Genomic DNA, 12,701 nt, shown 5'->3' with positions numbered 1-12,701 from the left:
TAGTTACAGGGTAAATGTGCCGTGTCGTTCCCTGTAGTTACAGGGTAAATGTGCCGTGTCGTTCCCTGTAGTTACAGAGTAAATTTGCCGTGTTTTCCCTGTAGTTACAGGGTAAATGTGTTTTGTCATTCCCTGTAGTTGCAGGGTAAATGTGCAGTGTTTTTTCTTGTAACATAGTGAAATCAATATACATCAGAAGTGGACTGAGCAGAGATCAACATCCCATAATGCAATTCACCACCGCAAATAAACACAACACACACAAACTATGGAAACTGTTACAGATAAACTTTACAGTCTACAAACTGACTGATATGTCAGTAATGCTTGCTCTAAGGAAGATTTTCAGTAGTTACTAGCATTAAACACTACCAAGAGTGAGATTTTATTAAATGAATTTGACATGTCAGACATTTGGTGAGTTGGAGAGATGCCTTTATTTCCCCACCTCACTGTGCTGCTTTCATTCATCTCAGAGAGAGATTCTATATAGGACCCCACATGTCTACAAGAACACATTACACAACACACTCGTCAATCTGGCTTTTGTTATTTGTGTTTCCTGCTTTCATTTATTTATTTTTTACATGTTTTGCCTTGGGTCCGAGTCCCCGTCCAGCATGTGAGCTCCATATGTCACGCTGACGCCAGACTTGTTTTCTGCTGGAATCAAAGTGGATCTATAACCAGCTCTACAAGCGCACACATCAGAGGAACAGAGTGTTTGTTATTAAGGGGACTGTAAATCATCCTGCCGCTGCGCAAGGTTATCTTACTTCAGGCCACTGATCTGAGCACTGCGGACTGCTGGAAATCAGTGTGTGCAATTGAGCAGAGCCCAGAACCATTTCCAGAAAACCCCTCTGCTTTATCTGGGCGGCACCGCTCACATCCCGAAATGAGATTTCAGCATCCACCGCTCGTAAATCAAACACTCAAACCTCAGCCTTTCTCTCCCAATGAAGACCTGCTCAAATTGATTAGATCTGATAAGACCTTTATTCTGCTGTGTGTGTGTGTGTGTGTGTGTGTGTGTGTGTTCAGTTATGAGTGGAATGCATCAGATGCTGTGTGCTGTTGGATTGACGTAATTTCAGGTTCTTGTTCTTCAGCTCATGAGGCAGAAACAGCAAGAGTTTCAGAAGTAGGCTCATATCTCCATTCACAATAACCTCAATAATATAAAACGATCAGTTTGATTGATTGTTTGTTTGTTTGTTTCACGTTACATAATATACTATGGCCATATCCAGGGTAAACAAAAAAAAAAGGTTACTATAGATGTAGATTATATTAAGGTTTTACACTAAATTAAAATCTAAACTTGGAATAAAGGTGTTAAAAAATTGCTATTGTGAGCAAAATAACGAAGTAGTACAGGGTAAAACAACTACTGATGAGTAGTGGGCAAAACAACAAACAAGAAACAGTGGACAAAACAAATAACAAACAAGCACTGACCAAAATAACAAACAAACACTGACCAAAATAACAAACAAGGACTGACCAAAATAACAAACAAGGACTGACCAAAATAACAAACAAGGATTGGGGGGCAAAATAACAAACAAGGATTGGGGGGCAAATTAAACAAACAAGGATTGGGGGGCAAGATAACAAACAAGGATTGGGGGGCAAAATAACAAACAAGGATTGGGGGGCAAGATAACAAACAAGGATTGGGGGGCAAAATAACAAACAAGCAATGACCAAAATAACAAACAAGCATTGACCAAAATAACAAACAAGCACTGACCAAAATAACAAACAAGGATTGGGGGGCAAAATAACAAACAAGGATTGGGGGGCAAATTAAACAAACAAGGATTGGGGGGCAAGATAACAAACAAGGATTGGGGGGCAAAATAACAAACAAGCAATGACCAAAATAACAAACAAGCATTGACCAAAATAACAAACAAGCATTGACCAAAATAACAAACAAGGATTGGGGGGCAAAATAACAAACAAGGATTGGGGGGCAAAATAACAAACAAGCAATGACCAAAATAACAAACAAGCATTGACCAAAATAACAAACAAGGATTGGGGGGCAAAATAACAAACAAGGATTGGGGGGCAAGATAACAAACAAGCACTGACCAAAATAACAAACAAGGATTGGGGGGCAAAATAACAAACAAGCACTGACCAAAATAACAAACAAGGATTGGGGGGCAAAATAACAAACAAGGATTGGGGGGCAAAATAACAAACAAGGATTGGGGGGCAAAATAACAAACAAGGATTGGGGGGCAAAATAACAAACAAGGATTGGGGGGCAAAATAACAAACAAGGATTGGGGGGCAAAATAACAAACAAGCACTGACCAAAATAACAAACAAGGATTGGGGGGCAAAATAACAAACAAGCACTGACCAAAATAACAAACAAGGATTGGGGGGCAAAATAACAAACAAGGATTGGGGGGCAAAATAACAAACAAGGATTGGGGGGCAAAATAACAAACAAGCACTGACCAAAATAACAAACAAGGATTGGGGGGCAAAATAACAAACAAGGATTGGGGGGCAAAATAACAAACAAGCACTGACCAAAATAACAAACAAGGATTGGGGGGCAAAATAACAAACAAGGATTGGGGGGCAAAATAACAAACAAGCACTGACCAAAATAACAAACAAGGATTGGGGGGCAAAATAACAAACAAGCACTGACCAAAATAACAAACAAGGATTGGGGGGCAAAATAACAAACAAGGATTGGGGGGCAAAATAACAAACAAGGATTGGGGGGCAAAATAACAAACAAGGATTGGGGGGCAAAATAACAAACAAGGATTGGGGGGCAAAATAACAAACAAGGATTGGGGGGCAAAATAACAAACAAGCACTGACCAAAATAACAAACAAGGATTGGGGGGCAAAATAACAAACAAGCACTGACCAAAATAACAAACAAGGATTGGGGGGCAAAATAACAAACAAGGATTGGGGGGCAAAATAACAAACAAGGATTGGGGGGCAAAATAACAAACAAGCACTGACCAAAATAACAAACAAGGATTGGGGGGCAAAATAACAAACAAGGATTGGGGGGCAAAATAACAAACAAGCACTGACCAAAATAACAAACAAGGATTGGGGGGCAAAATAACAAACAAGGATTGGGGGGCAAAATAACAAACAAGCACTGACCAAAATAACAAACAAGGATTGGGGGGCAAAATAACAAACAAGGATTGGGGGGCAAAATAACAAACAAGCACTGACCAAAATAACAAACAAGCACTGACCAAAATAACAAACAAGCATTGACCAAAATAACAAACAAGGATTGGGGGGCAAAATAACAAACAAGGATTGGGGGGCAAAATAACAAACAAGGATTGGGGGGCAAAATAACAAACAAGGATTGGGGGGCAAAATAACAAACAAGGATTGGGGGGCAAAATAACAAACAAGCAATGGCCAAAATAACAAACAAGCAATGGCCAAAATAACAAACAAGGATTGGGGGGCAAAATAACAAACAAGGATTGGGGGGCAAAATAACAAACAAGCACTGACCAAAATAACAAACAAGGATTGGGGGGCAAAATAACAAACAAGCACTGACCAAAATAACAAACAAGGATTGGGGGGCAAAATAACAAACAAGGATTGGGGGGCAAAATAACAAACAAGGATTGTGGGGCAAAATAACAAACAAGGATTGGGGGGCAAAATAACAAACAAGGATTGGGGGGCAAAATAACAAACAAGGATTGGGGGGCAAAATAACAAACAAGCACTGACCAAAATAACAAACAAGGATTGGGGGGCAAAATAACAAACAAGGATTGGGGGGCAAAATAACAAACAAGGATTGGGGGGCAAAATAACAAACAAGCACTGACCAAAATAACAAACAAGGATTGGGGGGCAAAATAACAAACAAGGATTGGGGGGCAAAATAACAAACAAGCACTGACCAAAATAACAAACAAGGATTGGGGGGCAAAATAACAAACAAGGATTGGGGGGCAAAATAACAAACAAGGATTGGGGGGCAAAATAACAAACAAGCACTGACCAAAATAATAAACAAGGATTGGGGGGCAAAATAACAAACAAGGATTGGGGGGCAAAATAACAAACAAGCACTGACCAAAATAACAAACAAGGATTGGGGGGCAAAATAACAAACAAGGATTGGGGGGCAAAATAACAAACAAGGATTGGGGGGCAAAATAACAAACAAGGATTGGGGGGCAAAATAACAAACAAGCAATGGCCAAAATAACAAACAAGCAATGGCCAAAATAACAAACAAGGATTGGGGGGCAAAATAACAAACAAGGATTGGGGGGCAAAATAATAAACAAGGATTGGGGGGCAAAATAACAAACAAGGATTGGGGGGCAAAATAATAAACAAGGATTGGGGGGCAAAATAACAAACAAGGATTGGGGGGCAAAATAACAAACAAGGATTGGGGGGCAAAATAACAAACAAGCACTGACCAAAATAACAAACAAGCACTGACCAAAATAATAAACAAGGATTGGGGGGCAAAATAACAAACAAGCACTGACCAAAATAATAAACAAGGATTGGGGGGCAAAATAACAAACAAGCACTGACCAAAATAACAAACAAGGATTGGGGGGCAAAATAACAAACAAGGATTGGGGGGCAAAATAACAAACAAGGATTGGGGGGCAAAATAATAAACAAGGATTGGGGGGCAAAATAACAAACAAGGATTGGGGGGCAAAATAACAAACAAGGATTGGGGGGCAAAATAACAAACAAGCACTGACCAAAATAACAAACAAGCACTGACCAAAATAACAAACAAGGATTGGGGGGCAAAATAACAAACAAGCAACGACCAAAATAACAAACAAGGATTGGGGGGCAAAATAACAAACAAGGATTGGGGGGCAAAATAACAAACAAGCACCGACCAAAATAACAAACAAGGATTGGGGGGCAAAATAACAAACAAGGATTGGGGGGCAAAATAACAAACAAGGATTGGGGGGGGGGCAAATTAACAAACAAGGATTGGGGGGGGGGGGGCAAAATAACAAACAAGGATTGTGGGGCAAAATAACAAACAAGGATTGGGGGGCAAAATAACAAACAAGCACCGACCAAAATAACAAACAAGGATTGGGGGGCAAAATAACAAACAAGGATTGGGGGGCAAAATAACAAACAAGGATTGGGGGGCAAAATAACAAACAAGGATTGGGGGGCAAAATAACAAACAAGGATTGGGGGGCAAAATAACAAACAAGGATTGGGGGGCAAAATAACAAACAAGGATTGGGGGGCAAAATAACAAACAAGGATTGGGGGGCAAGATAACAAACAAGGATTGGGGGGCAAGATAACAAACAAGCACTGACCAAAATAACAAACAAGGATTGTGGGGCAAAATAACAAACAAGGATTGGGGGGCAAAATAACAAACAAGCACTGACCAAAATAACAAACAAGGATTGTGGGGCAAAATAACAAACAAGGATTGGGGGGCAAAATAACAAACAAGCACCGACCAAAATAACAAACAAGGATTGGGGGGCAAAATAACAAACAAGGATTGGGGGGCAAAATAACAAACAAGGATTGGGGGGCAAAATAACAAACAAGGATTGGGGGGCAAAATAACAAACAAGGATTGGGGGGCAAAATAACAAACAAGGATTGGGGGGCAAAATAACAAACAAGGATTGGGGGGCAAGATAACAAACAAGGATTGGGGGGCAAGATAACAAACAAGCACTGACCAAAATAACAAACAAGGATTGTGGGGCAAAATAACAAACAAGGATTGGGGGGCAAAATAACAAACAAGCACTGACCAAAATAACAAACAAGGATTGTGGGGCAAAATAACAAACAAGGATTGGGGGGCAAAATAACAAACAAGCACCGACCAAAATAACAAACAAGGATTGGGGGGCAAAATAACAAACAAGGATTGGGGGGCAAAATAACAAACAAGGATTGGGGGGCAAAATAACAAACAAGGATTGGGGGGCAAAATAACAAACAAGGATTGGGGGGCAAAATAACAAACAAGGATTGGGGGGCAAAATAACAAACAAGGATTGGGGGGCAAGATAACAAACAAGGATTGGGGGGCAAGATAACAAACAAGGATTGGGGGGCAAGAAAACAAACAAGGATTGGGGGCAAAATAACAAACAAGCAATGACCAAAATAATAAACAAGGATTGGGGGGCAAAATAACAAACAAGGATTGGGGGGCAAAATAACAAACAAGCAATGACCAAAATAATAAACAAGGATTGGGGGGCAAAATAACAAACAAGCACTGACCAAAATAATAAACAAGGATTGGGGGGCAAAATAACAAACAAGGATTGGGGGGCAAAATAACAAACAAGGATTGGGGGGCAAAATAACAAACAAGGATTGGGGGGCAAAATAACAAACAAGCACTGACCAAAATAACAAACAAGGATTGGGGGGGGCAAATTAACAAACAAGGATTGGGGGGGGGGCAAAATAACAAACAAGGATTGTGGGGCAAAATAACAAACAAGGATTGGGGGGCAAAATAACAAACAAGCACTGACCAAAATAACAAACAAGGATTGGGGGGCAAGATACAGTAACAAACAAGCATTGACCAAAATAACAAACAAGGATTGGGGGGCAAGATAACAAACAAGCACTGACCAAAATAACAAACAAGGATTGGGGGGCAAAATAACAAACAAGGATTGGGGGGCAAAATAACAAACAAGCACTGACCAAAATAATAAACAAGGATTGGGGGGCAAAATAACAAACAAGCACTGACCAAAATAACAAACAAGGATTGGGGGGGCAATATAACAAACAAGGATTGGGGGGCAAAATAACAAACAAGGATTGGGGGGGCAAAATAACAAACAAGGATTGGGGGGCAAAATAACAAACAAGGATTGGGGGGCAAAATAACAAACAAGGATTGGGGGGCAAGATAACAAACAAGGATTGGGGGGCAAGATAACAAACAAGGATTGGGGGGCAAGAAAACAAACAAGGATTGGGGGGCAAAATAACAAACAAGGATTGGGGGGCAAAATAACAAACAAGGATTGGGGGGCAAGATAACAAACAAGGATTGGGGGGCAAGATAACAAACAAGGATTGGGGGGCAAGATAACAAACAAGGATTGGGGGGCAAGAAAACAAACAAGGATTGGGGGGCAAAATAACAAACAAGCAATGACCAAAATAATAAACAAGGATTGGGGGGCAAAATAACAAACAAGGATTGGGGGGCAAAATAACAAACAAGCAATGACCAAAATAATAAACAAGGATTGGGGGGCAAAATAACAAACAAGCACTGACCAAAATAATAAACAAGGATTGGGGGGCAAAATAACAAACAAGGATTGGGGGGCAAAATAACAAACAAGGATTGGGGGGCAAAATAACAAACAAGGATTGGGGGGCAAAATAACAAACAAGCACTGACCAAAATAACAAACAAGCACTGACCAAAATAACAAACAAAGATTGGGGGGCAAAATAACAAACAAGGATTGGGGGGCAAAATAACAAACAAGGATTGGGGGGCAAAATAACAAACAAGCACTGACCAAAATAACAAACAAGCATTGACCAAAATAACAAACAAGCACTGACCAAAATAACAAACAAAGATTGGGGGGCAAAATAACAAACAAGGATTGGGGGGCAAAATAACAAACAAGGATTGGGGGGGCAATATAACAAACAAGGATTGGGGGGCAAAATAACAAACAAGGATTGGGGGGCAAAATAACAAACAAGCACTGACCAAAATAACAAACAAGGATTGGGGGGCAAAATAACAAACAAGCAATGACCAAAATAACAAACAAGGAGTATTGGGCAAACGAAAACTCACCCTGGTCATGGTGGATGACTGTAATGGACTCCTCACTGGCCTTCCCACAATGACAGTCAGACAGTTGCAGCTCATCCTGACCAGAAGCAGAAAGTCAGAGCACATCACAGCGGTCCTCAGGTCTCCACACTGGCTCCCAGTTACATTCAGAATAGAGTTTACAGTATTATTACTGCTCTATACATCAATAAATGGTTTAGGAGCTCAATACATTACAGATATGCTGACTAAATACAACCCAACAGATCAGTCAGATCATCAGGATCATATAAACTAGAAACTCCAAGAGTTCAGTCAGAGCAGGGTGAATCGGCCTTCAGCTGTAACAGCGCCCCCTGCTGCTGGAATCAGCTTCCAGAAATGATCAGATGTGCTCCAACATTAGGCATACTCACATCCAGACTGAACACACATCTGTTTATCCAGACTGAACACACATCTGTTTATCCAGACTGAACACACATCTGTTTATCCAGACTGAACACACATCTGTTTAGCTGAGCCTTTACTGAATGAGCGCTGTGCTGCGGCACACACATCCCACTGTTGTGTCTTTCTGCTGTTCTTCATTTCTTTATATTTTTAATCATTGTTATTTCTTGTTGTTTTATTGTCTTACACGTGTTTCTTTTATTATCCAAAATGGAGTATTGGAAATAAATAAATAAATAAATAAATAAATAAATAAATAATGAGTAGAGGGCAAAATAAAATACAACCAAAATAAATGAATACTAAGCAAAATAACAAACAAGTAAAAAAAAACAGAAAATCAACAGTGGGCAAAATAACCTGAAAATAATGAGTGTTGGGCGCAATAACAAACAACTAAGAAAAGAGTAAAGGGCAAAATGACAAACAAATAAATGACCAGTGGCCAAAAAAACAAAGTAACAAGCAACCAAAAAATGATTAGCAGCCAAAAAAGGGAGCACTGGCAAAATAAACAAACAATATACAAAAAAATAGCATTGGGCAAAATAAACAATGAAAAATGGAGCAAAACAACAAACAACCAATAAAGGAGTTGGTGCAGAGGGCAAATAAACAAAAAAAGGAGATCTGAGTAAAATAACTAATGCATAATACTTAAGAAGTGCCAAAAAAACAACTATATATGTATATATTTAACCAGCATAGGCAGGTTGGCTGGTTTAAGAGGGGTTTTGGCCATTTCCAGGCTGGTTTCCAGTTATTTCCAACCTGGTCTTAGCTGGTCAGGCAGGGAGATGACCAGCTAAAACCAGCTTGACCAGCCTAACCAGCCAAAACCAGCTATGTTCAGCTGAAACCAGGCTGGTCAAGCTGGTATTATTCTTATTAGTCTTATTAAGACCAGGTTGGAAATAGCTGGAATCCAGCCTGGAAATAGCCTTCTTAAACCAGCCTGGCCAACCAGCTAAAACCAGCCAACCTGCTTAGGCTGCTTTAAGCTGGATTTTTTCAGCAGGGATTTTTTTTTAAGTAACAATAACAAAACCAACATAGTAGTGGGGCAAAACAAACAAACAAACAGGAGTAGTAGTGGGGAAAAGGCGTACTGGGCAAAATAACAAATAAACCAAATAGATGTGCATGTCATCATTGAACACCCAAACCCATTTAACAACCAACTGCACAGATCACTTCAGAAGGAAATGCGTTAAATCCACAGCTCTCAACACTGAGACAAACACTCATCAAGTCCACCAAACTAAAGCGCATTCCCACACATTCAACACTGAGGTGAAGCTGGCTCTACATCAGCACTGAGCCTGTATTGTATTGTATTGTGTATTGCTACTGCTCTGAAAGGACATTGACCCCAGTGTAGCTCAAACAGCTACAAATAGCACATACATATGCAAGCATTAAACATCAGTGATAAATGAACAACATACACACAAAAACATCCACTAATCTCGCCAAACAGACTGAGCAGCATCTTTGCTTACCTTGCAAGTGCTAGCCAAACTGCTAACAGGTGCTGCGAGGACCCCGGGTGTCCCTCAGGTATGCCTGTTTGTGTGTGATGATCATCTGTAGAGATTAATGTATGAAGTAAATACAGTAAACGTGTGACAGAAGAGCTGCAGCATATGGTAAATTACACATTTAATGTCAATCCATGCTCTCTGCTGACTCCAGAAGACCTGTGCTTCAAGAGTTTGAGCTAAAATGTTGTGTGCAAACATGTCTGCATCATCCAGATATCTACAGACACCTACATCATGTTAGCAGCAAATGACTATCAAAGTACAGCAGTGTTCACAGTGAATTAGACAGTGTTAATGCAGTTTACAAGTCTTACAGGCATGATAATTCCCCTCCAATATTTAAACTAACATAATAAACAATATAGAGACTGCTAAATGAACTAATGTGCGAATATCAAACCAGCTTTACCTCTATAAATCCAGAAGCATTGTCTAGACAAGCACAACATAGTGTGTTGTTTTCAGGAATAAATGAAGAGAGTTTTTCTTTAAACAAGCAGAATAATCCAGTTCTAGCTTTGTCAGATTATTCTGCTTGTTTTAAGGTGAAACTCTCTTAATTTTGATTAATTATTTCTGAAAACAAGACTAGAATGTTTTGCTTGTCTGCTTAATGCTTCTTGATTTAACAGTTTGTAGATATTTAGACTAGAAACAAGACAGACACTCGTAATGCGTAATGAACAATCACACAAGACTCCAGTCACACATGAAGGTCAGGATAGGATGCCAGAACTCTATTCCAGGTCATGAAGGGACATGCATCTTCAGCAGGAGCGGTGTTATGTCCAGAAACAGTCGTCTGTAAGTGTGAATGATGCTGTTAAGCTGATTTATATTGAGCGTCCTGCACTTCATCAAGCATTTCCAGAGTTTCCCTCACGTTTTCTCCATCTCTCACTGCCGTCTTTCTTTCCTTCATGCCTGATATGGCGGCATCTGTCAGAAAAATGGTGTTTCTCCAATCAAACGTCCTTCCAGCAGCCATCCGCAGGGTGTTATGGTGTTTTACTCCAGCGTCCCGGACACGACTGATCACATCCATCACAGTGTTTCTCCAATCACCATTTGTTTTCAGACGGAGAGGCTCACAGTTTAGTTTCAGGACAGCAGATTTTCACTGAAGAGCACACTATACCTGCTGCTCTAAACGGGAAGCAGACATCACAGCAGGACTGTACATCAGCTAATAGAGGTAAAGTTGGTTTATATTCGCACATTCATTCATTTTAATGGACTCTGTATTGCTAATTGTCTGAAATAGTAGTTCAGCATGCCTTCAGAACAACACTAGCACCATTTAACTGACTGTGAACAATGTTGTACGAATAGTCATCGGCTGCTAACATGATTTCCCCATTCACTATTTGCTAATAACAGTAACTATTGATTCTATAGATGTGACTTTACAGGAATAGTTGCATTATTTACCAATGTTTTTACCTGGATTGGGCCTGTGGTTTACTGGATTATACTGTGGATTTGCTCTTTTTTAAAGCTGTTATGCTCAGTCTTGTCTTTTTGTCTGGTTTTCCTATTCCTGTGCTTCTAAACAGAGATTTCAACCTCCTCAGATGGTCTGAATGATGGATTAAGACTTTCTGTAAAATCCCTATGAGAACATGAATGGAAGCAGCACATCTGGCGGCACTAATGTTCTCCATAAACACAATTACGCTGCACAGAAGTAAATATGCATGTAAATATTTCTATGTATTTCATATGTAAGCAATGTTCAAAACCAGATGTTTTTTGTAAATGGTTTTAATCTAAACATTGCATATTTTTAGTCAATTCTCTGTCATTAATGTAATGTTTTAATGCAGTAAATTGTCGTCGAATCTAATCAGGAGCTGGTTTCAAGCACACATAATTGTCCCTTTATTAAAACCAGAACATTTCTAAAGTTTGTAATATCCCCCATTAGAGCAAACGCCAAGAAATAACATTAGCGAAGTAATTAACTTTAGATTAAACACACCTCTCTCATGCTTCCCAGAGCCAAACGGCTGGATTAGAAGAGGAATAGATACCCAATTTGTTAAGAATTGCCACACTGTTAATGGTTCTGAGACGCATTAACATAATTTAATATCCAGATGCCATTAGCGGGCATTATTTTTATCCAGTGCCTTCCAGCTCTTGGGCTTTGGCCAGAGATGAGGTAATAAATCTGCGGCGAAAAATGACAATTTACCGGCCCTCAAACAATGAGCATCCTTCATTATCCTGAATCACATGCAATCGCTGGAAATGTGTCTGTTCAATAGGGGAGAACAGCTTTTCTTCATTTAACAAAGACAAACAAATGCAGAGCGTCGCCTGAGATGTATTAGCAGAGAAGAAATGACTGACTGCTGCGATTAGATCTCTTCAACACTTCAGAGCTCAGGATGGATGAATGATGTGAAGAGTAATTCAACCAAAAAATGACAATTTACTCAACATTTACTCAGCCACAGGTGCTTTCAAACACTCTCAGGTTTCTTTTACTGTTGAACACTAAAGAAGTACTGAGGAATGCTGAAAACCTGTGACCACTGAAGCATTTACAGGTCTGCAGCTTTCTTTAAAATGTCTTCAGTGTTCAGCAGAAAATAACAGAACCAGTAAAGAGCAAATCCAATAAGAGGAGCTTCACTGTCGCATGAACCATTGATTTATATACAGACTTCATGCTTTTGTTGGAAGATAAACTGAAAGAAGGCTGTTCTTAGAGTTACTTGTCTTGTTTAGTCCACATGTCAAACTCTTAAATCAAGGAACATTTTCTACACAGGCAAAAATAAAGTCCTGTTATCAGAAATAATGAGTCAAAATCAAGAGAGTTTTTACTTAAAGAAAGCAGAATAATCTGACCA

The 12,701-nt window shown here is 39.6% G+C and overlaps 3 protein-coding genes and 1 long non-coding RNA gene across 4 annotated transcripts in view; 1 reads left to right on the top strand and 3 right to left on the bottom strand.

The window, feature by feature from the left end:
- The window catches only part of si:ch211-201o1.1, a gene marked incomplete at both ends in the record, with an annotated part of 34,607 nt that overhangs the window by 6,586 nt on the left and 15,320 nt on the right, over positions 1-12,701 (bottom strand).
- The window catches only part of LOC148679570 (uncharacterized), a 36,832-nt gene that overhangs the window by 23,170 nt on the left and 961 nt on the right, over positions 1-12,701 (bottom strand). The gene's annotated exons all lie outside the window — the stretch shown is intronic.
- LOC148679571 (uncharacterized) lies at positions 936-10,038 on the bottom strand. The gene is made up of 5 exons (XM_088651252.1): positions 9,987-10,038; positions 9,799-9,851; positions 7,739-7,940; positions 4,490-7,468; positions 936-967 (listed from the first exon to the last, which is right to left on the bottom strand). Exons 1-5 carry the CDS (start codon positions 10,036-10,038, stop codon positions 936-938), a joined length of 3,318 nt encoding a protein of 1,105 aa, XP_088507378.1.
- Positions 10,561-12,646, top strand: LOC141378128 (uncharacterized). The gene is made up of 3 exons (XR_015510769.1): positions 10,561-10,644; positions 10,787-11,035; positions 11,397-12,646. It is a non-coding gene; the product is annotated as an uncharacterized LOC141378128 (long non-coding RNA).

Source organism: Danio rerio, chromosome 16 (genome assembly GCF_052040795.2).
Source record: "Danio rerio strain M-AB ecotype USA chromosome 16, GRCz13ab, whole genome shotgun sequence".
NCBI classification, from domain to species: Eukaryota; Metazoa; Chordata; class Actinopteri; order Cypriniformes; family Danionidae; genus Danio; species Danio rerio.
Note: the sequence above shows the minus strand (reverse complement) of the source record. Positions and strands in the feature narration are given on the sequence as shown.